At 42.0% G+C, this 25,195-nt stretch overlaps 1 protein-coding gene across 2 annotated transcripts; it reads right to left on the bottom strand.

Annotated features, from left to right (window-relative positions):
* Nucleotides 1-8,812: 8,812 nt before the first annotated feature.
* LOC140459651 (E3 ubiquitin-protein ligase MARCHF5-like) lies at nucleotides 8,813-25,037 on the bottom strand. 2 transcript variants are annotated; one of them, XM_072553984.1, is made up of 7 exons: nucleotides 24,911-25,037; nucleotides 20,064-20,266; nucleotides 18,922-19,052; nucleotides 16,987-17,170; nucleotides 15,503-15,669; nucleotides 13,473-13,605; nucleotides 8,813-9,209 (listed from the first exon to the last, which is right to left on the bottom strand). In XM_072553984.1, the coding sequence occupies exons 1-7, from the start codon at nucleotides 24,943-24,945 to the stop codon at nucleotides 9,046-9,048; spliced, it is 1,017 nt and encodes a 338-aa protein (XP_072410085.1). In that variant the 5' UTR covers nucleotides 24,946-25,037; the 3' UTR covers nucleotides 8,813-9,045. The 2 variants fall into 2 exon arrangements, with proteins under 2 accessions (XP_072410085.1, XP_072410084.1); XM_072553983.1 differs by lacking the exon at nucleotides 8,813-9,209 and having other exon boundaries at nucleotides 12,491-13,605.
* Between the last annotated feature and the right edge of the window lie 158 nt (nucleotides 25,038-25,195).

A 25,195-nucleotide genomic window follows, 5' to 3' on the forward strand; every position in this document is an offset into this window, starting at 1 on the left:
TGGAAACTTTTAGTTTGCAGGTGGCAGTTGTGGTTAGATTACAATCGAGGTGTGATATGGAGTTGCAAACAATGCGGGTGTTGGGGTGGGGAGGGTAGGAAAGCAAACCAGAGAAGGGAAGAAAGCCAAGTGCCCCGATAGAATTTTTTAATGGCATTCACTCAAGGAGTGGCTATTGGGGGGTGGGATGCCAGGGCGATAATGTGCTAAAGGCAGGTCGATGACGTGCTGTCCAAGGTCCAACAGGCTGTCATCAACTAATTTGCGTGGCAGTGGGCACTGACCAGTGCCAGCAGTTTCCTGTTACATTTAAACATTGTCCCTCTACTGCACCAGTGCAAGGTAATGGTTGAATCCTAATGCTCCTGGCCTCGATTTTGATCTCCTCCCACTATTCCACCTCCTCCTCTGAAACCATCCATGAGCTCCAAGTCTTCCTTCGCGCTTGGTCGCATTATTTGTTTTACAAAAAAAATACCCACAAATGAAGGTGAGCTGCTGAATTTTGAAAAGTGGTTGTCCTGCAGATTCTCTGGAACAAGAACTCCTCACTCCTACAACAGCTTCTGGGAGTTGTAGTGTTTGTGTGCTGACATAAGGGAAGTGACAGAGGCATTTTGCAAACTACAGCTCCCAGAATCCAGCTCTCCAACACCAGGGTTACTATGCAGTTCCCGAAATTAGTGTACGTAATCATTTCCAGCCCCCGCCTTATTTGGCACTCTGCCTTCTGAAGGACCTCTGCCTTCTGAAGGACCATTGTGTTTCCTGCCTGCTGTTCAATGTGAAATACTGAGTTGAAAATGACAGCAAAGACAGTCTGCACAGAGTGAGACAGCCAATATTTGCAATATATTTGGAATGGTTTCATCCCACATTGGCCATTGTTCCTTGATCGGATGTCTCTCTTGAAGGGACTGACACTTGCTCATTTGTAAAAATCACACAACACCAGGTTATAGTCCAACAGGTTTAATTGGAAGCACACTAGCTTTCGGAGCTGTGCTTCCAATTAAACCTGTTGGACTATGTGTGATTTTTAACTTTGTACACCCCAATCCAACACCGGCATCTCCAAATCATTGCTCATTTCTAGTTGCTTAGCCCTTTTTCTTACAATCAGTTGTATCTCTACATAAAGACATATCCCTGTGTATCTAGGGTTGATAATCAATGTGAAATATTGAAGAAAAATTGCAAGACAAAGTTCTACTATTTTATCAATGACAAATGTTGACACCATGCTAATCAAGGGCAAGATGCCCGCCCCAAAAGACTCATATCAGTGTGTTATGGAAGCTATTTCCACGTCGACAAGAAGTCTGGCTGTGACCATCTTTGCAAAAGCCCTGTCTGTGACTCTGCCTTAACTGTCCTGTAACTGCTGAAACCATCATCTTTGCCCTCGCTTCTCCAAGACTTGGTCATTCCATGCTGCTATATTGTACACATAAAACCTTGTTGTCATCCAAGTTTCTGTAGGCTAACACTGACAAAGTCCCATTGATTTTATTGGTCAGAGCATTGAGTATAGCAGTTTGAGAGTCATATTGCAGCTGTACAGGACATTGGTTAGACACCATTTGGAATACTGCGTTCAATTCTGGTCTCCCTGCTATGGGAAGGGTGTTATGAAACTTGAAAGGATTCAGAAAATACTTAGGAAGATGTTGCAGGGGTTGGCGGGTTTGAGGTATAGGGAGAGCCTGAATAGGCTGGGGTACTTTTCTCTGGAGCGTTGGAGGCCAAGGGATGACTTTCTATTGATTTATACAATCATGAGGGACATGGATAAGGTGAATAGCCAAGGTCTTTTTTCCCAGGATAGGGTGTCCAAAACTGGAGGGTATAGGTGAGATGGGAAAGATTTAAAAGAGACCTCAGGGACAACATTTTTGTGCTGGGGCTAGTGTTTGCAGATTTGTATTTGCAGATACATTCTATTTTGTTCTAAAAGCACACGATCTGTTTACAGTCAGTACATGTGACATTTTATAAATTACTACTTTGGAAATAGAACCAGTTTGACTCAAGTTTGGGATACAGACAGACTCTAACCTCACACCTTTAACACATTGTCTGAGTTGAGATGTCACTTTTTTTAATAGTGATAAAACCTTAAGCTGTCTCAGGAATGTGACTCGAAAGATATTCTGGGATTTACATATTAATCAATCGGAACCTACAAACCCATTCTAAGTGATTAAATACTTAACAGCAGTCTAGATTTATTCAATACATTTCATCAGTTGAATGACACTTGGATTTTAAATGATAAATTCTATGTCCTATGATCCTGCCTCATTAGCTACCTGACGAAGGAGCAGTGCTCCAAAAGCTTGTACTTTCAAATAAACCTGTTGTACTGTAAACTGATTTGTGATTTTTATCAGTGTATGGAATGAGCTGTCAGAGGAGGTGGTAGAGCTTGATACAATTACAACCATTAAAAGGTATTCGGATGGGCACATGAAGAGGAAGAGTTTAGAGGGGTCAAATGTTGTATGAGATTAGTTTAGGATATCTGGTCAAGTTGGACTGAAGGGTCTGTTTCTGTGCTGTACATCTCTTTGACTCTCAGTGATGTTTGCTGCAAGAAGTAATGTTTACAGAGCAAAAGCAGAGTGGGCAAGTTTTAAAGGAGCAGATTAAGAGGCTGACCTGCGCTGAGACCAGCAGCAGAGAAAAATCATGAACTATAATGTGATACAAGTCCAGGAAAGGAACAGTTTCATGAATCAGAATGGTGAATATTTGTTGTCTTTAAATCAAGTAACTGAGTTTGTGTTTTGCTCTTATTTTTTCTTAAAAGCCTTGTCAAATGTCAAGTTGATACGGTTTTTAAGTAGTTATCATAAACTATGAAGTACAGGGAGTATATAGCATAATTCATTAAAAAAATATGATAATGCTAATATGTACAGATGTTGTGTTACTGAACATGAAGCGAATGCATCTTTAGGAAGTATTTGCAGCTCGAGCAGTTTCAAATCTAAGTTGAGGAGCCAGAGTGTGAGTTGGACATATCGAACAATATTAGAGAGGAGGAGGGCTATCTGGAATGTTGCAACAGGAGCTAATCACACCGTTCAGACTTAGTAATTCAAAATTAAATTTCGAGTCTGATCAATGACTGGAGGGTGTGACTGCGGGTGAGGTTAGCATAGAGCCTCCAGGGATCATTTGAGGAGACTTGCCCTGGCAGTGCTACAACAATTATAATTTTCCTGCATGCTGTGTGAACAAGCGAGAGGACTACAGGGAATATGGATAAACTTACCAGAGCATCATGATACAGGGAGCCATTTGAGCAAGGGGGGAGGGGAAGGAAATAGTAGAGGGACAGTGTAATTAGGGAGATAGATACTGTTCCCTGTTGGGTTTGATCTTATGGGATTATGAAATGATCATATAGGACGATGAAGACATGGTTCCAAGATCAACACGGAGTCGCAGAGTCAAAGTCATACAGCACAGAAACAGACTCTTTGGTCCAACCCGTCCATGCCGAACATAATCCGAAACTAAACTAGTCCCACCTGCCTGCTCTTGGCCCACATCCCTTCAAACCATCTCATTCATGTAATTATCCAATAATCTTTAAAATGTTGTAATTATACCCATATCCATCACTTTCTCAGAAGGTTCATTACACACATGAACCACCCTCTGTGTAAAAACATTGCCTCTCATGTCTTTTTAAATTTCTCTCCTTTCACCCAAAAATGATCCCCCGAGTCTTGAAATCCCCCTCCCAGGGAAAAGACAACTACCATTAATCCTATCTATACTCCTTATGATTTTATAAACCTCGATGAGGTGATCTCTCAACCTTATGCTCCAATGAGACAAATCCCAGCTGATCCAGCCTTTCTTTATAACTCAAACCTTCTATACCCAGCAACACGCTGGTAAATCTAATTAAGAGTATGGAACATTTTGAAAGGAGAGGCAAGAAAGGAACAGTGCTGAGGTAATTTTGTGAATATGAAATGGAATAAGGTCAATCGCAAGAGATGATCTTGGATCCGAAAAGCTTCTAGAAAAGACTGGCCATAACCTGGTGAAATTTAGCATTCAGTTTGAGAGGGAGGAATTTGGATTGGAAACAACAGTGCTAACCTTAAATAAGGGTCATTCCCAGAGCAGAATGAGGGCAGAGCTGGCTGGAGTAGATTGAGGCAGGAGTTTAGCTGCGAAGATGGTTGACGAATGTCGGCAGACTTTTAATAGTTTATGATAAATAACAAAAAAACATATCCCAGTGAGAAATAAGAATTCTTGGATGGGGATAAACTCACTAAAGATAGCATTTTAAAAAAACAAAAAAAGAGGCAAAGATTACCGAAAAGCCCGAGGATTGTCAACTTTTTTTCTGAAATGACCAACATAAAAAGACAGAGAAAATAAAGTTTGAGGGTAAATTGGCAAGTATTCTCAAAATGGACTGTGTGTGTTTTCTGAAATCTGAAAAAAAGGAAGTAAACATAGGCCCCTTTCAGAATGAAGTTGTGATAAAAATAATGGGAAGCAAAAAAATGGCATAATGTCTAAATAACTACTCAGCAATGGTCTTGACAGTAGAAGACACTAAAATGATTCTAAAAATACCAAAAAAAAAATCGAGGACCAAACGTGGAGAGGAAATAAATATAATAACAATCAAAAAAGAAAAATTATTCAGGAAACTAAACTGATTAAAGGCTGATAAGTGCCTTCAACCTGATAGTTTGCATCATGGGATATTAAAGTAATTCCTTATGGATATAGTTGATGCAAAGGCAGTAATTATCCAAGCAACCTTAGATGCTGGAAAAATCCCAGAGAATTGGAAAACTGCCAAGATAGCATCTGTATTCAAATAGGAAAACATGGAAACAATAGGTTATGTTAGTTCAGGTAGCTGAACACGTGTCATTGGTAAAGTATTAGAGTCTATCATAAAGGGTGTAATCACAGAGCATTTTGAAACATGTAATATCATCCAGTCAGGATACCCTCACGAAGGTGAAATCATGACTTACAAATTTACTGTAATTCCTTGAGGAGTTAAAAAGCAGAATAGGTAAAAGGCAACCAGTGCAAATTGAATATAATGTGGGAAAATCCACTTGGGCGTGATAAAAATAGGAGGTGAATAGTAATTAAATTGGGCAAGAATGTAGAAGCCACAGCATAACATTTTGGCCTCCTCGTGCATTTCAGAAGGTAATAGACAAAGTCAATGGAATGTTGGCCTTCATTTCAAAGGAAATGGAATATAAAAATATGGATGTCTTGCTTAAAGATATACTAGGTACTACTCAGAGCATACTTAGAGTCATACTTATAATATTATGAACAGATTTGGTTCATTTTTCTAAAGGAATATATTTGAGGTAATCTAGAGAGGGTTCATAAGACTAATTTTGGGCATGGATGAATTTTCTTTTGAGGCAGTTGACTGAGTTGACTGTGTGCTTTGGCATTTAGAAGATTGCAAATTTTGGAAGAAACCTTACTGAAACATAAAATAGAGAAAGCGAGGACTGCAGAGGCTCGAGCTTAAGAGTTGAGAGTGTGGTGCTCTGCCAGCACTACACACTCAGCTCTGAAACTTGAAGTATTCTTAGCTAACTGAACAGAGTCAATCTGAAGATATTATTGGACCAGAGGGTATAATCTCACACTATGGGATCATCCAGTTATGATGGAAGTGAGAAGGAATCACTTCTCTCAGAAGGGAGTGAATTGTCTCAGAAATTCTTGCCTGTCAAAGGCTGCAGAGGATATATTTTTAAATATGTTCAAGGCTGGCACAAACACCCAAACGCTGTGAGCTGCATTGCAAATATCAAGCTTTTGTTCCCTGGGCTTGCGAGGTGATTACTACACAAAGGTTGGCTTTGAGTGAAGACCGGATCCATCTCAGACAGAATGCCCAATGTATTTCAATGGCTTGCTGATAATTGGAAAGCAGGTACTTGGGCAAGATGCCAGCAGCCATCAAACCCTACCGTCATAGCTTGCATTCAGATGACAGACATCTCCTGGTCTGCTAAAAGGAACAAATTGGTATGTATGTGTGTGTGACATCTTTATCATGCCAAGGATACCATCCTTGAAAAATACTTAGTTCTGCCTTATTGTCTGTAAATGAACAGGCTGACCCTGAAATGCATAATTTTGAGTGACACTGCATTTCTGAACAGCTTCCACCTTTGTCAACAATCTGTATTGTGCAATGAGTCATTCAAAAGCAGAGAAGGTTCCAAATCTTACAGCTGGGCATGTGTGGGTGTGTGTTTTATAAGTCCTGAGGCGAAGAAAGCTTCTGTATTGGGTGGAGAGTCTGAAATACCTACTGCTACGATAGTCTTACCTTGTAGTTTTAAACAACACACAAAAATTGCCCCACAGAGCCCTTCGAAAGGTGGTAGTTATAGAAAATTGGCTGGCGAATAAATTGTCTTACCCCTATCTTGGCTGGAAAAATTCAGAAATGGTGAGTGTTACTCAGTCAAGAGTCCTCTCCCTTGCCTCTGTCTTTGGTTCCATTGTGCCTCAAAATGAATGAGACAAGTTCATCATCTATCCAAGTGCAAAGCGCAAGTTCAAGAAGAGCAAAGAGGATTTGAGGAAGGAATGGGTGATGCCAAACACACTCAAGATGTGAAAAACCCAAATGTTGTGTTTCTGCAATTGCGAACAGCTCTCTGCTGAACAAAGCAATGGGGAAATATTTGAAGATGAATCGATAAAGATCCACAAAAACAGCTGAAACTAATTTGAGACTGACTTATTCAAACACTTATTGAAAAATGCCCACGCAGAAATGCTAAACATCAACATCCTGACTCAAATTTGGAATAAGAACAGTACAGAATATCATTATAATAACCTCGAATTTGCATTTCAGCAGTCTCTTGAGGCAAAGTCAGAGTACCCTGTATATTTAAGTCAGAAATACAAATTAATGAGAGTATGCATAAAAGTAGAGCCACGGTAGAGTATCAGTCACAGTCTTTTTGAAGGGGAATCCAAGCCGAGGAGTAAAGGTCAAATGGTACAATTTCTCAAAGCCAAGACCCTGCCACCTCTCAGAATAATCCTTTTAATACCTCTCCAAACCCACGTTCACATTCTAGTCAGTGTCTGGTTCTCTTACAGTGGAGTTAGATATGCACAACTTTGGACAGCAAAAGACAATTGGTTCTCTTTAGCCGTTCGTGCGAAGTTGCCTCCCCATCACACTCCAAGTCGTACACTGTTCCAAGGACACTTTCCAGCCTTTGGGGAGAAGTATATAAAAAAAAAAGCTCCTCCTAAGAAATCGAAATTCATCCAGAAGATGCAATCAACATAACTCTGTTTTCTCAGAGGTTATCTCCGCACTAGCCAGAAATCTATCCAGTTCTTGCGTGAAGGAGTTGAGCCCCTTTGGTGCAGCTGCAGAAACCTGTTTCACAATTCCTGTCATTTCTGCAAAAAGAACCATCTCCTGAGCTCAGATTTCAGAAAGACTTATGAAATTCTAACACGATGAAACAGGGTAGATGCAAGGAGTATGTTCTGATGGCATGTGCGCCCAGAACTAGGGGTCACAGTCTGAGGATTCTGGGTGGACCATTTAGGAAGGAGATGGTGAGCCTATGGAATTCATGACTACAGGAAGTAGTTGCTGCCAAAACATTGAACGTATTCAGGAAGTGGCTAGATATAGCACTTGGGGCGAATGGGACCAAAGGTTGTGGGGAGAAAGCAGGATTAGGCTATTGATTTGGACAATCAGCCATGATAGTAATGAATAGTGGAGCAGGTTCAAAGGGCCGAATGGCCTCCTTCTGCTCCTATCTTCTGTGTTTCCATAGGACTTGATCCATCCTTCAATCCCTCACTGAAACAAAACCATTGGTCAAAAATGTAAACGTTGCCACCACATATTGTGAAGATGCAACACTTAATGCACAGTACAAATTATAATCAATTTTACCTTAATCTCAGCTCGTAAGTATACAATTGTCTGCAAAACAAAACCTTCCAATTATGAGAGCTTAACTTAGAAACCTGTACCTTCAAACGTGTTAAGGGGAGAAAAAACTGTCCTCTGGAAGAAGCAGCTGCTTTAAAATGTATGTCCAAGGTTAACAGCTAATTTCTTCTGATATCTCCCAATTATCAAGCCATGTTCACACACGACAGAAGAGTTGCCAGAGAGGAAGATGTCTAAAGAACTAACCCTTAACAGAACATGAAACAGCAAGTATAAGGAAACACATTTCTAACAAATAAATGATAAATATGTCTGGTCAGACTATCTGTATTTGCGTAAAGAGTACATATGAACAGAAAAAAAAGTTGCTTCACAAGCAATTCAGTACTTAAGCCTTGTCCCTGGTATGATGTAGGAAAATGGCAGTCAATTTGCACACAACAAAGATTCCTCAAACAGCACTGCACTGCGATTAAAGCCAGACAATCTGGTTCTTGTGATTTTGTTTGAGCAATAAATATTGGTCAACGGAATAATTCTCCACCCTTTTTCAAAATAGAACCATGGGACCTTTCATGTTCACCTGACATTGCCTGTTTTAACATGTCATTTGGAAGACAGCACCGAGATTTTTATGCACAAAACTGTGACAGAAAAAGAGGGGTAGCAGAGAATTACGACTTCTTCATAACTCTCAATGTTCAGCAAACCGTCTGTGCAAGAGGATAAAGGTGAACAAACAGATTTCCGGTCACCTTTTATTGATGATCACGATAAGGCCCATTGACTTGCAATGAGTGAATTAGTTACATTAAATTTTGTTTTGTATTGAGATTCCAATCCCTTTTTGTCACAATCATTTCGCATGATTCTTGGTTGAAAAACTGGAAAATTGCATTACAATTTGCTCTTGAAATGCAGCATAACAACATGCAATTCTGACCAATCACTCTCTGCAGCCGTTTTAGGCTCCACCCAAGCCTTCACGTTCCTGAATTCCTTGAACTCCATCAGCATATCATATTCCTTTCTCGTGTGTTTGTCTAGCTCCTACGCAAATGCATCAGTACCATTCATCTCAACTGCTCCCTCCGATAGCCTATTCCAGATTTTCGCATTCGGGCCAAACAACTTGCCCCTAAATTCCTATTCGTGATGAACTTACACTTGTGACCTCCACTTTCAGATTCATGGTAGATTTTTCTCCGTCCATCTGCTTCCTGACGTTTCAAAGTTTCTGCCTGTCAATGCAAAGCAAATTAACCATAGAATTTAAGGATTGAGAGAGAGGGATGAGGGAAGAGAACGGCAAATAGCAAAGTCAAATCATGATACATGAATGGAGATGAAAAGAAAGAATGGATTCAGAGACAGAAAAAGAGACACAAAAGCTAAGTTAAAAAAATCCATCTCAGCTTACCTTTACTGTCTGTGATTAGTGCATGTGTAACACTTACACACTATTCATTTACTCACAACCTCAGGCCGAAATGTGGAGAGCAAGTTAAACCAGCACACTACATTCGCCATCAGGATAAGAATCCCAAGTTTTTGGAAGTACACATTTTGTCCCACATCGAAGTATGTTGAATTTTGGCTGAATGGCTGGATAAACAACACTGAATCATTGTGCAAGGCAGATGACCAAAATTTGGAGGTGCTGAATCTCTGCAGCAGGTGTGGCCAAACGCTGTTAGAAAATGTAATTTTCTCTCTGTGACATATATCAGTTTTGAAATGAAGTATAACTAAATGCAAAGAGGGTTTCATACCAGTTTGAGATTCCAGACTCAAGATAGAGTCATAGAGATGTACAGCATGGAAACAGACCCTTTGGTCCAACCCGTCCATGCTAACCAGATATCCCAACCCCATCTAGTCCCACCTGCCAGCACCAACGTGCTGTTCCACTGTGGTTAAGCACTTAAGACTGGAATGTTTGAACTTTCAGCTTCATTTCTTCATTTTCCATTTAAAACTAAGATCTGCAACACATAGCTTTTAACCTTATTTTGTATGTTTTGCACTGTACTATAATTACTGCAATGTTTAACTTTTAATTTTGTTCTTTCTTTCGACTTTGTTCTTTAGAGTCTGTACCTCGATACTTAAGCTGAAGATGGCACCATGTGTGGCAATCTTACACCCTTCTCATTGCACTCCTGTACTTCTGTATTACAGTACACATGACAAAAAAAAACAAAATCAAATCAAATTACACATAATGTACATGATCTTGAAATCTCACTGCTGAAGTGACTTGTAATATGCTTTGTTTTCAGTCATTTACTTGAAGTACGCATTCTACACCCATTCCTTCCTGCTCTGACCCATTTCCTGTTACTCATGTTCTCATGAATCTCAGTCTGTCCCCTCTTCCTTCAGGTTAAAGTCCATTGTGAACAGGAATAAGCCGATATTTAGAATGGGAAGCAACAAATAATACGCCCAACGTTCACAAAGATACACACACGACTCATCATCAGTCAGAAGGGACACTGGACCAAAGAAGGAGCCATTGAAGATTTGGTTGAATAAATGATTTCCTTTTTAAAAGAAAATGTGGACTTGAGAGGGTACAGGAGCAGAAGGAGTAAAGAAGAAATTCCAGAGCCAGGAGCAAAGCCTATTTGAGGGCCTGACTGCTCATTTTGCAACGAGAGGGGAGAGAATTAAGAGCAAATTTGGAGGAAGACTATGAATCTCAACGACTGAAAGCTGTCATATACACAGACAATGCTGGAGAAACTCAGTAGAGCTGGAACATGTCTAGAGAGAAACACAGCTAATCTTTCAAGTCTGGTATGAACTCTCTTTCAAAACACAAAATAGAGGGTGTCTGGGGAGGAGAACGCTTTTCACGAATTACAGAACTGCAAGAGGCAAGGCAAAATGGGTCTCGAGCATGCAGTATAACAACAGGTATAAACTGAGGATTTTAAGCGCCAGTGAACAAAAGCAGGTCAAAAACGTGTGCAGTGGAATACATGCAGCAGCGGTTTAAAAGGGTTGAAAGGCTTTGGGGTGAATGGAGATATTAAAGTCAAGGACAAATTTGTAAAGAGAGAATTCCAGTATGATCAGCTATTGTGCCATAAGGCCTTATCACTGATCGTGGGGCAAGGAGGAACAGATGGGGCAAAGATACAAACTGGGTTATGGAACTGAAGGAGGCTGTTCAGGTCTTGTGCAGTAGGGAATTACTTTTGTAAATCAGCAATTTAAATGCAACACTTTCAAGGAAATTTGAAGAGGTGAACATCAGCCACAACATAAATAGGAGTCAGTGGACCGTATTGAACAATGTGGTGTAAGTTGGGGATGCCTGAATGAGGTGACAACTCTGCTGAAGAACCCAGACAGAGGCTGGAGAAAATGAATGAGTGTTTGGTCTTAATCTTGTTCATTAGATGTCATCAGCATATTTGGACAAATTCTGTTCAAATGTGCTTACACACCTTGTAGAGTAAGGTAACTGGTCGCAGGAAACACCAAATTCAAGATCAAGTTTTTCATTGATTAGTATGCAGCTGTGCTCACTTTCCATCAAGACCCCACTGAAGAATTGACATTCGATCTCTTTTTTAATACAATAACATGGGGCTGAAGGTCCCACAGGAGATTTAGGTAATTCTTTATACAGGCAATTTTCAGGATGCAATAGAAAATGGTGGGAGCTAACCTCAAATAAACAAATGGAGTATTTCAGCTCCACCAGCTTTTGGAAATCAATATTCACAAACCAGTAGTTCACTGTCATACATAATCCAGAGGGCAAGTGGAACAATCCAGTCACAGAATAGCTCTGCTCACTTCAGCTTCTGGACTTTAGAATGAAAAAGACAAAGCTACAAGGAAGGGATATTGTTGCACTGACCTGTCAGCAACAACTTGGTTTCATATATCACCTCTAATACAGTTCAGTGTAGCGTAGTGCGAATGCAACAAAACTTGACATGGAGTGACAAAAGAAAAAATTAAGGTCCATGAGCATAAGCTTGGTGCAAGATGTAGGTTTTAACAAAATTCTTGAAGGAGAATATTGAGGTGGAGATGCAGCAGTGGAAACACTGTGAAGCTCAGGCAATGAATTTCAGTCTAGACCCTGGGCAGCTGAAAGCCCAGTCGCCACTGATGGGGCAATGAAAATCAAAGGGGTGAGAATCGGAAGGAGCTCAGGCAGGTTCAAGTTGCCAGATCTCACCTGTGTTATTTTCTCCATTTGCTTCCACAGAGCAATTGCAACACACCTTCCATGTGCTGCCAAACTACCTGAATGTAGGGACATAACGTAGGGGGCAGAACAAATAATATATGATGCTTTCTGATTTTGCACTCCAGGCAACAAGTACCCCATTGCTCTTGCTTCACTCATCAACTTAGTGTGGCACAACCTCTGTCATATTTCTGTGTCTGTGCACAAAAATAGCAACAGGAGAGAGAAAAAAAAAAGAAAAGCCTTGATGTCAAGACTTATGCATGTACATCATCAACACCAGAGGAAGAAACAGGCAACAATTCAGAGCTGGCATTTCTTTTTTAATTCAATTCAACTTACTGAGAATCCTCAGTTTATTCCAAATAGCTTTGCATAAATAGGCAATTTATTAGGGCTGCCACAGCAGGGAAATAAGCAAATTCCATTAAAAATAAATTATTTCCTGTGGGTTTTAAAAAAAAGAAACTGATCTACACTATCAACTTTTAAATATATATTTATAAAATTAAGTCACTTATTTTGATACACATGTTTTAGCCACATGCAACGAGCTTAGAAAATTCTCTGTGGGACAGAAGCTTGTGATACTTCACTGAATGCCAAACTTAACTTTTCACTACATTTCTCTTCTTTCTTGTGGCCTGAAATATCACAGGATCTGACAGAAGAATTTTTAGATCACTTTAAAAGATGCCAACAATCTGATTTGCTTACAAGGTCGACAGAAATCACTTGAGATCCAATCCACATTCCTGATACTCCATGTCCATCCCTTTTACAATCTGCACAGTCTGGTGTATCATACAGACTTGAGATGGAGTGCTTTCTCCTGTCCAGCAAATGCCATGAGAACATTGTTGAGTTTTCAAGTTCTCCCAGCTTTCACACAATCAGAGGAATCGTGTCCTGCCAAGCCATGGTGTCATACTTGCACAGGAACTTTCAAACATGGTACTGCTTGGGACTGTTGCCTCTGGCAGAGATTTGCTGAGAGGAGTTTGAAATATCAAATAGACAAGCAGTGAGATTAAAGAATGTAATACCAGTTAAAAATGAGCATAGATATTCAGTCCATGTTTAAAAAGAAACCAGTGGGACCAGCTCTACGGGGGCTGGATTCCAGCTCAGCATTTTGCAATCTCTCAGTGTGGTGATGTCCCCAAAACGGGTGATATCGAGTGCCAATTCCACGAGGCCTGAAGTGAAAACAGTCCATCTCAGTGCACACCTGCTCGAATCTCTGCAAATCACCATTTTAGTCACTCCCAGAATCCTCATAACTTGCCTGGAGTTCTTCCTGGTCATCGTCTCGCTCAGGATAGTTCAGAATCCGGCGGTTTGCTTGGATCAGATATTGCTGCTGTCTGAAGTAAACTTTTAGGGCCCCTTTGATGGCAATGAAGGCAATCCCACCCTGATCAGAGAGAGAGAGAGAGAGAGAGAGACAGAGACAGAAAGTCAATCTTGATGCACAGCAAGATAGTTGCAAAGTGCTATGGATCCACAAAGCTGCTTCTCAAAGTTCAGCCTGACTCTCCTTGTTTCACAAGGCCATTCATCTATACAGCAGCAATTGGAATTTCACATTTCAGCAGAGAGCCATTTGTGCATTGGACGACTCTCTGAATGATCTCTCCACACATGATCTTTCCTCAGTTTTACTGTTTTCCCTTTTTTGTTGAATATTTTTCCACAGCACCTTAATATTTGGATTCTGCATTCTGTTACTGTCACTGATTCAGCAATTCAAATCCTGATAATTTTCATCCAATCTCATCTTTCATTATTGTATTGATAACCTCCCAATTAACAAGCCGCTGTTCAGTGAAAATTGTTCACCTGCCCCTTTGTGTCCCTCATCAAAAACAACCTCCGAATTCCCTTCACCCCAATTCAAAATTCTTTGGTTGAAACCATCCTTCATCTTTGAGAATGTTTGAGCCGATGCAACATTAGTTTTCTTCCATTTGTTAAGAAAGAAACCCTTGACACAAGGATACAGAAATTCTTAAGAACTGTTGATCTGTCTAACAGGTTTCACTTGGAATTATCCTCAAATTAACCTCAGATGAATTTACAGTGGTTCAGACTGAACACTTAATCTAGCAGTGTAAGGCTTTCAAAAATAACAAAATCTTGACTTTTCTGATTTTCTTTTCCCATCCATGCATTGGCTCTGAGTGCAACACAAGCCACTTGACCACAAACCTCTGATCTTGCCCCAAGTAGGCCTTTTGTGAGGAATTAACTATGACCATCAGCAGGATATTTGGCGCTGGGGAAATTACAAGCGATCCTAAGCTATGACATACCTGTTCCCTTTTGAGGAGACAGGAGACTATTGCAATGGGATTACACTCCAAGAGGTATAGAAATCTAACTGCCACTATCCAAAGGCTTAGCTGACAATATACCTGCTGACTTACACAGCCGCCCAAGAGAGATTACAACTAATGCAGAGTAGTTGGAAGGCATAATTTTGAATGGAGAGGAGAAAGATTGAGAAGGGACCCGAGGGGCAACATTTTCAAAAAAAAGGTGTTTCATAAACCAGAGAAAATGGTAGATGCAGATACAGTTTCAAAATTTAAAAGACATTTGGACAGGGACATGAATAAGGAACATTCAGAAGAATATGGGCCAAATGGGACTAGTTTAGTTTGAGAAACTTGGTCAGCAGGTTTCTGTGCTGTATGACTCATTGACAGGCTTCTGATAAGATCTGAACAGTACGAAACTACATTCTCTCAACTTGAAATGATATCACTGAAATGTATGAAGATTGTAAAGAGCTGGACAGGACAGGTTGTGAGAGGTTGGTTCATCCAGGTGGAAAAGGTTGTATAGGCCTTTGAGAAGAGCTTTCCACACTGACAGGGCATGAATTCTTCTATTAGACAACAAAGAAGCTGAGAGGTGAATGATGGCTCATCTACTTTTTAGTGGTGCTGGATGAGGAAAGAATGGTAGACAGTAAGTGAAGGAATCAGTATTCCCCTTCCATCAATACCATGAGGTCACTGGAATGGAAAATCCAGTGTGCTTCGCACTCAGCATCAGCTTAGGCAACGTACTCAAGCTGGGCTTCAATGATGCATTCCTACAATAAAAGATACTACCCAGATGACTTCTGTTTGCACTGAGGAAATGCAAAACCTTAAAGTCAGCCTCACTCAAGATGACTAGTTAAAGCACTGGACGTTCCAGAACGACCAAAGACCAATGGTGCAAATGAAATAGAGTCCCGGCACAAGTCAGAGCATTTGGGAGAGCAAGGGAGAAAAATCGAAGGACGTGGTACATATACTCACCAAGATGGTTCGCTGGAGGTTGGAGTGAACACCACTGAATATCAGCTTGCCAACCATGCTGGAGATTGTGGGGAACACAAGGGCACCACACAAGATGCGGGAGACAGACATGTGGTCACTCTGATAGCTGGTCTCAGCTGGTACACGAGGAACGGGGCATCCAAAACCTGCACAATGTTCAAACGTCAACACAACCTGAATAACACATGAAATGAAGGAGCTGCACATACATCCAGTCAAACTGCTACTGCAGGGATGACTTCATTGTTCATTTCTCAAAGCAGCTTGAAACAAGTAAAAATGACCTCTATCAGGTCCTGGCAGCATCGGTGGAGATAAAAACTGTGTCAAGGTTTGAACTTCAGTGACACTTATCCCAGACATTAACTTTGTTTTCTCCTTACAGATGCTGTCAGCCCTGCTGAATTTCTCCAGCAATTTCTGTTTATGCTTCAGATCTCTGGCATCCACAGTTCTTCATTTTATCTATCTATCAGGTCTTCTCCAGCATTTGGCGATCCATCGTTTTGAGCAGTGCTGCTCAAACAAGAGAGAAGATGGACAATTTCAGCAAAAACTGGATATACAACGTGATTAGAAAGCGTCAAATGCAATTAAGAAACAGGGATGATGGTGAGAGAAATGCAATGAGAACAAGAGACTGCAAGATTGAACAGTGTATGAGATCAATCAAAATACCACGTGGTTAAAAAAAAAAGACAATGAAACGAGACGGACAGAGTTGTCTGAAACATCCCAAGGTTCTTCACAGAAGCATTGGCAAACACAATTTGCCCAAGGCCACTTAAGGAGATCAAAAAACATCTGGAATAAAGAGGTCAATTTTAAGGAGGAAGGAAAGGTTAGCAAAGCAGAAAGAGTACACGAAAGCTGACAGCAGAGGCAGCAGTCGGCACTACCATCAATTGATTAAAATTGGAGGTCAAGCAACCAGGATTAGATCACTGCAGAGATATTGGAGGGGTGCACAACTGATGGTACAAATATGAACATCTGACATACATAGGCCAAAACATTTTAACGCTAAAATACATGATTAGAATGAACACTTTTCCATCCATGAGAACGGAATAAGTAAAATAACCATGGTTGGAAGTTTGCTCACTGAGCTGGCAGGTTCGTTTTCAGATGTTTTGTCATCATGCTAGGTAACATCATCAGTGAGCCTCCGGTGAAGTGCTGGTGTTGTGTCCCGCTCTCCATTTGTGTGTCTTGGTCTCTTAAGGTGGGTGACATCATTTTTGGTTTTTTTTGGTCAGAGATTGGTAAATGGGGTCCAAATCAATGTATTTATCGATGATGACGAAACAAACCTGCCAGCTCAGCGAGCAAACTTGCAACCTGGACCTCAACCTGAGCTACAATTCTTCTTATAAAAAAAAATGAAATAACCATCTCAAATCTCTTGGCTTCCTGTCTATAGTGACAATTCAGTGATTAATGGGACCAGCCTGGATTCTCACCTGGGAAAATGTTACTTAGAACCTGTAGCTTGCTGGAGTATTTGCGCCACATGCGAAGCACAAAGTCCTCCCACCGGATCATCTTGGCCAGAATAAGCATCACAGGAATGGTAGGAAGCCCCATCAGTAGGAACAGTGGGTCTGCCCGCTCCATTAAGTCCAAACCTTTCTTATGTCCAACAACCTACAGAGAGATCAAGACAGATCAAGTTACAGTGTTCTCCAAAACCCACCTGTTTGCATCAAATTATATAGTATGATTGGCGAAGAAGCCAGAAATTCAGCCCAGGGACGTCAGTCAAGCCTCCACTCATCTTTGCTCACTGAGATTCACCACCTATTCCATTAAATGCTTACGTAACATGCACCCCCCCGCCCCACCCCAACAAATCTGAACTATTTGCTTAAACTATTACGTTGTGCGAGTTATGTTGTGTGAAAAGCACATATTTCTTTTGAACACTAGTCTCCAAAACCCCAAAAAAAACTCATTGGCAAGATCAGCCCCTGGTTTCAGGTGGCTGTCCCCATGATGTGAGGTTCAGTAAATTGGGCTGATTTTCTTGGGAAATGACAATAACGAGACGTGATCTACTGAAATGATTCTCAAGGGGTTTGACAGGACAGACATCAAGGTCAGCAAAACTGAAGATAAGGGACAGTCTCTGCACAAGGGTCCAATCACTTAGGACTGACATGAGGAGAAATCACCACTTAAAAAGAGCTCTGAACTTATGAAGTTCCTTAATGCAAAAGGAGTGGATGCTCCATTGTTGAAAACCGATAAGGGCAGGATGGACACATTTTTGGTCATCAGGGAATCAAAGGGTTTGGGGAGTGAGTGGGAAGGTTGAAGCTGAAGAAGCTTCTCAAAGGCCATATGGTCAATCCTGTACATATTTACTATGTTCTTGCACAAAGTAAATTGTTATGCTCACTGACAGCCACTTAATGAAACCAACAGCCAAAGACAATGGAGGCTGCTGCTCTGCAAGTCTCTCAAGTACTTTGTTCTGTTTAATGCGATGTAATAATGTGATAATCCGTAATTCGCTTTTCTCAATCTAGCAAGGAGTGCCAGCACTGATGAAGGGAATTTTCTGACTTCGTCACCGAGTGTAAGCACTTAAGAGCTCCAAGGCCACAAGCATCACGGTTTGAGACATGGCCCAGCTCACCTCATATTGCTCCTTCTTCTCATGACAAATTACCCTGTTATTTAATTGAACTAAACTGACAATTTACTGCCATCTATTTTGTTGTGAGGCCTTCCTCGTGGTTTGAAATTTCCAAGTTTTGCTACACTCAGTTACGTGATAGTGGAATTGTTCTGCCCTAAGGGTGAGGGTCAAGTGAAAGTCCCAGAGAATCTTACTGACTTCATTAATGAGTTCTCTATGAATCCAGCAGAATTGTGACCTGAGCAAGTCAATGCAATGGGTGAAATGGAAGTAACTGGCTGCTTCAGGAGTGTAACCAACCTATACAGGCAGGATGGGGATATGCAGCTTTCTTGCTTCCAACTATGCTATGCGGTAAACAGCAGAACACGCCTGTGAAGCTTGCCCACTGGAATCTGACCATAAACTGCTTGCACACAGTCAACGATGCAACATTCAAACCCTTTTCAAAATACAAGTAGAGCAGAAAACTGATATGCAATTACAAGACATGCAAACTACAATTGCAAACTGACTAGTTATATAATACTCAACACCTCCAAGTGACAGAACTATCCAACGATAATTGTCACTGACTGTGTTTTTCCACAGCTTAGGGTCACAGACTTGACCTGTTGTCCCTGTTGCAATACGGACCACCTTGCTCACACAAGGGCTACCTTCAGCAAGTCACGGTCTGACTTAACAATTGATACAAAGTGAGTTAACAATTCTTGGCTCTGGAGAACAATCCACTTGATATGGGAAGGCCGACCTGCATGACAGTCACTGCTCCGTAAGTCACTGCCGACCAATAGACGGTCCCCACCACAATGCTGGCTGCTGCAAAGGGGCTGGCTTTGGACAGAATGCGGTCAACTTGATGCAAGGAGTAAACGACTGGACCTGAAGAATAAAATTACAAAAAAAACAACATGAAGACAAGTTATGCATAAAACTACATCATACTCTGGTTTCTTTTCAGATATTAATCTGGTCATTAGGCTCCCAGTTTGGAAACTTTGCCGAGGCTTAAATAGCTCCTGGTGCTCGGTCAGGATTGAATAACTTTCCCTTCTTGTATTCATCTCTAGCTTATTCATACAACTGTGTTTGTTATCTTGTACTTTCTGGTACCTCCCCAGTCTCATTCTGCAAGCCGAAAGATACCTTCTGCCTTTGCACTTCATATTGTTAAAGCGAGATTTAAGACTCAGCTTTTTAACCAAGTTTACCCCTATTAACATCTCTTCCTTTGGCTCACTGGCCAATGTCTTTGGACAATTCTTTAGGCTCAAAGGATGAAGTAATGGTTAATTACAAAAATAGGAGGAACAGTTCCTCCATTTCCTATTTTTGCCCGTCACGGTCAACAAATTCAGTGAGTACCAAATCTGACAGTTTCGATCAAACGTTTATGAACACAATTTAGAAGTAATAGAGTCATAGTCATAGAGATGTACAGCATGGAGTCTTGAATCATTAAAAGATGAGGGCAGTAGACTGAATCACAATGATCCAGATGGAGACCTAATTGCTGTCTTGAATTCTGTATGTATCAATTATGAGTGTTGTAATTCTTGTTCTGCAAAGTCAGTGCTAATACCAATGCAACCCTGTAAATTATAGGTAGTATAATTATAGTCGCTTAATGAACAAACTAAAGGGCTGATTAATATTTAGTCGAAAGGACTTTTTTTGGAGATTGAATTTAAGGCACGGTATTGGACACATTCCAAATCTTGGGCTCAGCTGGGAAGAATGGATTCTTATGAAGTAGCTGAACATACATGACGCACTTCGGAAGGGTGAAAACCAGCTGATTAGTACATAGTGGTTGGAAAATTTTTTTTAAATTTAGCATTTTTCAACGGGGGAGCTGACGACAGAGAGAGGAGGTCAAAGTCTTGTACGCACCTAACTTTGGGAAGACTATCAGATATTCAGTGTTGCACTGTGGACAGGCCACTCGGCCTGTGCTGTTCCCCTTCTGCTTCTCATCCAGCCATCGTTGTAGGCATGCCTGGTGTATCCATTTTGTGGACCCTTTACATCGACATGGGCTTACCCATTCTGCAGAGCGATCATCAAGGTCAGTGGCAAAGCATACCCAGCAGTTCCTGCCGAAAGCAATCAAGGACATTGCTATCAAACAAGAGGAAACATTGTATCTCTTTGACAGTAGCTCCATCTATCATCATGTCTTAAAGATAGGCATAAGCAAAGAAAAACAACATTTGGAAGACAAAAAGGATAACTTTGCCAACTCTAGGTGGGCATATAGGTTTCATTTTAAAACAATTGCAAACCCCACCCCCATTGAATCTTTCACCAATAACGTCCAACCACACAAGCTCAGGGTTAACCTGAAAGATCATTGTCTCAAACCCCACCTCTCTCCTGCAGCATGTTGACCCTCAGGCTAAACTCATGAGATAGCACCCTGTGATGCTCTGGGACTTTAGTGTTAACTGCCCGAGAAATTAATCTTTTGTTCCAGGAAACTCGCACATGGGCTGACAACATAAACATGCAGGAGAGAGTTGGAGAGATGGGACTGCAGCAACAAAGAGTAAAGGTATGGGAATTACAGGAAGGAGTGGAGGGAATCTAAAAGTGACCAGAGGTGGTTACAGAAGAGGGGACAGGGTCAAAGGAAGAGAGAGCAAGGAGAGGATGGGGATAAACTGATTAGAGGCGAAATGCTGGTGGAGGTGGTCTGGAAGAGGTGGAGTCATTAGGGTCACATAATGAGTAGTGACATCTGCTGGGGGGGGGGGGTGAAAATCAGAGGGAGTATAGGTCAGGGAGGCAGGAGCATGAAGTTGGAGAGGATATGGAGCTGAACATCAGATGACAAGGTAATGAGGGTCAGTGGGATTCAAGGCCTGAGAATCAGAGGGAAATGAGGGGCACGGGCATGAAGATTAGAATGGTATTTGTGAAGTTCAGAGGGGTGGGGGGGGGGGGGGGGGGGGGGGGTAGGGAAGGCAGGGGAGAGAGAGGCAGATTTGTGCTCATTTGTCTGACTCTACTCTGATTCCCACCTGATCCCACCGCTGTGCCTTGGGATTTAAAGTTGCGATGAGACAAACTGTGACAACATGCTGTAATTATTGAACAAGTCGCAAAGTGAGACAATTGAAAGTATTTGTCCTCAAACTGTTCGGCCTGTTTTTACACATGGATACCTTTCTTTTTCCAGAGGGACAACTTTAGGTTTTGCTCTTTGGTGAAAGCATAACTAGAAATCTTGGAGCGAAAAAAAAACACTGCTGCAATAATAATACAACTTGTTTATAAGTGTCTGATCAACCATTTGTGAAAGATTCAGCCTGCTGTGGCAGTAGTGAGTCTTTGTTGGTTTCACAGGGGAGCAATGTTGAAAAGCAGTACCTCTGCTCTGATAATAAGACTGAAACAAACAGCATTCTGGGCTGTTACGTTTTGTAAGGGGTGATTGGGCCAATAAGACATGCAGGTCAGTTCCTGTCTCTGTGTTGTAGCCTGGTCTCTAATCTTGTCCGTATCTTGGCCAGTAGACAGAGCCTTGTTGCACCAGCACTGTCTTATTGTCAGTATACATCAGCCATTGCACATTAAAGGAACCCACCCATTGTCACTTTCAACCCACTCAAAATTAAAGTGCGAACCAGGAATACATTGACCCTTACAAATTCCTGTCACACCACAAATCTGAAATTTCAATGCTGGAAAGGCAACGTTGATGGCCTGGCTTATACATGGGTGGAAAGGGGAAGACCAGTCAAAGGACAAGGAGGTGAACAAATCTCTTCTGGAAAGACAAGACTGAAGATGCAAAACGATTCCATGGGATTGGTTTCGTCATGAAAAAACAAATGAGTTAACCATCACAGTGAGGCCCCATTTGGGATAAACAAGACTCAGTCAACCATGACAGCTCATCTGAAGCCAGATCAGTGGTCATTGTGTACGGTCCAACACTAGAAGCATCAGACAAGGCCAAAGAGTATTTCTAAACAGGATCCATTGTTGCCCTGTAACCCAAAGAAGATGAGGGCCTCAAATCTCTGGAAAGGTTTGGTTGGCAAGAATGAATGAGGAAAATGAATCTCAACCGAGTACCCCTCGATAACAAGTACCATTTCTTGTCAGAGAGACAAACAGAAGACTGCATGGTTAAGCTTTCACTTGAAACAAATTGAAACCAGGTTGACTCTGTCATTGCCCGAGTGAGGGACCTCAACGATATCTGCATGATTCACGCCATGACAGGAGCTGCACTAACCATTGCCTAATATCTCCATCTGGCCCAAAAACATGATGTGGAGATGCTGGTGGACTTGGTTGGACAAAGTTAAAAGTCATACAACACTGGGTAGAGGTTCAACAGGTCTATTTGAAAGTGGAAACTTGGCCCAAAAACAGCAATGGCAGCAAAAACAGTGTTACCAGAACATGAATATCAATAGAGTCAATGACTCGACAAAGGTCTGCCTATTCAGTGAGCACCTGTCACATGGAGACACTCAGCAAACAGGAATCACGGAATGTTCATAGGATCTGATCTGCTCTTCAACTCATCATGAACAGCACCTGTGAGGAGACACTTGGTTTCTCTCTGAAGAAAGATGAAGGTCCCTTTGAGTCAAATAACCAGGACACCCAGGAACTCCTAAAACTTAAGTGCAAAGGTTTCCTGCATTTGAGGGAACTAAATTAGGTTTACAGATGAATGACGGTTGAAGTCCAACATAAAACCCTTGGTGTAACAAGAGATCACAGCTGGAAAATGTTCAGGAAATCTAACAACCTGCTGATAGCCGTGACATGTGTGGATGCTTCAGAAAACTCAAGATCATCTCAGGGCCAAGCACCAATGAACCTGGCCCACTGAGTGGCATTCATCAAGGTCAGAGGGAAGTCAGCTCTTTTGGAAGGAACAGTTCAAGGATCTCCCCTATTAAGTCTCAGTCTTGACCACAAACCATTGCATGCTTTTGCCATTATCTTGGCACAACCACAGAATGACCAAAGTTTGAAAAGATCCAAAAGCTGAGAATTAACAATGATTTTTCTGCATTCAGAAACCATATTAAAGTACCAAACAGAAATGCTCTCCATGCAAATACACAATCTCATCTCCTTCATCTGAAAAAAATGGCACATCTCCAGGAAGTCACAATTGTAACAATCTTCAAAAGGGATCAAGACTGGCTATGCTAACTTAATAGGGTCTTCTGTGCTGTCAGAATGGAAGCCAAGTCAAAGGAAAACACAGAGCAACAGCAGCCTCAGCATCCTCTTGGAGTACACAAAGCCCACAGATTCTTCCTGGTTGGCACAGTCTGTGTCAAATTTGGCTACCTGCATTATTTCATCATTATATCCTGCCTGGTGCATGCCAACAGGAAGTGATTAGAAACGCATGGTGATCCTCATGAATGGATCCTATATGAGGCTTAGCAAGAGAGCTGCAATGAAGCAAAGCTGTGCCATTGTAATAATGTTCCCAACACTCCAGACATGATCCATTATGCTCCTTGTTGGAGAATAGAATCTTTAAAGGATGAGCAAAACCAACCCACTCAAAGGTGGAAATCCAACTGATCATTGTACATTCAGAGAATGAGTCTGACACTAAGTATCCTGAAGACAAAGATTCTCTACAAGTGTGCACAAGCTGACAAACACTATTCCCAAAAATATCAAGCTCTTTTATGAGCCACTCTCAGCGTGGGTAACAAACTGACAATGAAACTGAACATCGTCCCCAGTGTGTCAGTGCAATATCAGACCCTAGGATGGACAGAGCAATTGATAACAACCTCAAACCCTGCACAAATGTCACATTCAACATGCCTGCACTGTTACCTACCCTCCAATATGTGCAACAGTCAACACAAACTCTGGACAGCAAACGTTTCAAATCCCTGGAGAATCATCACTCAGCAATGCCACTGGAAATGAAAACAAAGGCTGGCACTCCAATGTCAATGCTCACTCTCGGGTCAACATACCCAGCTTTGAGTCAATGCTGACTGCCAGCCTATGCTTTTCAAGGGGCACTTTGTCTGCACGTCTGACACAACACCCCACTGCCCCAAAACAAGCCTTCCCTGCTCTGAGCTTCATCACGGCAAGAGGTTACCGAGTGAAACGAAGGGATGGTGGAAGGAGGAAACCTTTCAAGGACATCCTCAAAGTCTGTTCCAACAAGAAATGCTGTTGACCGGACAAGTGCCCATCCCCTACCCACAACAAAAGACCCCAGCAGAGTGCGGAGGATAAAAAGCTAGGCGGGAAGAGGGGGAGGTAGCGTGGATGCCCAGTGCCTCGCAACTACCCCACATGCCACCCCTACATCTGGCCATGAGGATCCTGGCTACCCTGAAAAGCAGACAGTGCTGAGGAAATTCAGGTTGGGGAGGGGGCAAGGGTATGGGTCAGTAGTTGGGATCAGAGGGGAAGTTGACCCTCCTTCTGGTCTGTGTACCAGAGGAGGAGTAGATGAACAACCAAAAAAAGTCATCCTGACTCATGGGACTGGAAAAGGTGAACTCTTCTCACTTTCTTCTCTCTCCAAGAAAGGGTGCCAGAGCTTTTCCAGCAATTTTACTTTTTCTTCCCCCTTCTCCTCCTTAATCAGAGTCATCCTCTGAGAGAGGGAGGAAGTAGGCGGGTTGGAGAGAATGGACCTTCAGAAAGGTTCTGCCTTGGGGGGGGGGAAGGAATGATGGTGTGGGAAGTACTGAGGAAACCGCCCTCCCTTTTCCACTCACCGCTCCAGCCCACTGAAACCCTGTGCTGCTGCCATCGCTATCCTAGGACACTGTGCCCCAAGGATCCGGGTCTAAATCCAGCCCCCGGCTTCGGGCCTTGGCTCACTCTGTCCAGCGCCCCGCCCCTCCAACCTTCCACGCAGCCGCGGCGACTCGCAATCCGATTGGTCAATCTGACTGCCCCTCCCCCTTCTTTGCCAGATGCCCAATCGGACGCCCGGCGTCGTACTAGACTCTCTGGTCATTGGTTGAAACGCCCCGACCAATCGAAAACCCGCAAGTCGC

This window comes from Chiloscyllium punctatum, chromosome 35 (genome assembly GCF_047496795.1).
Source record: "Chiloscyllium punctatum isolate Juve2018m chromosome 35, sChiPun1.3, whole genome shotgun sequence".
NCBI lineage: Eukaryota > Metazoa > Chordata > Chondrichthyes > Orectolobiformes > Hemiscylliidae > Chiloscyllium > Chiloscyllium punctatum.

Excerpts from the sequence above, each read along its gene's own strand:
- LOC140459651 (XM_072553984.1), bottom strand. The coding sequence starts at position 24,945 with ATGGCAGCAGCACAGGGTTTCAGTGGGCTGGAGCG. Across the intron at positions 17,171-18,921 it reads GAGCAGTGACTGTCATGCAG|GTTGTTGGACATAAGAAAGG; the intron begins GTCGGCCTTCCC and ends ATCTCTCTGTAG. Across the intron at positions 9,210-13,472 it reads CCAGGAAGAACTCCAGGCAA|AAACTTTGAAACGTCAGGAA; the intron begins GTTATGAGGATT and ends ATTGACAGGCAG.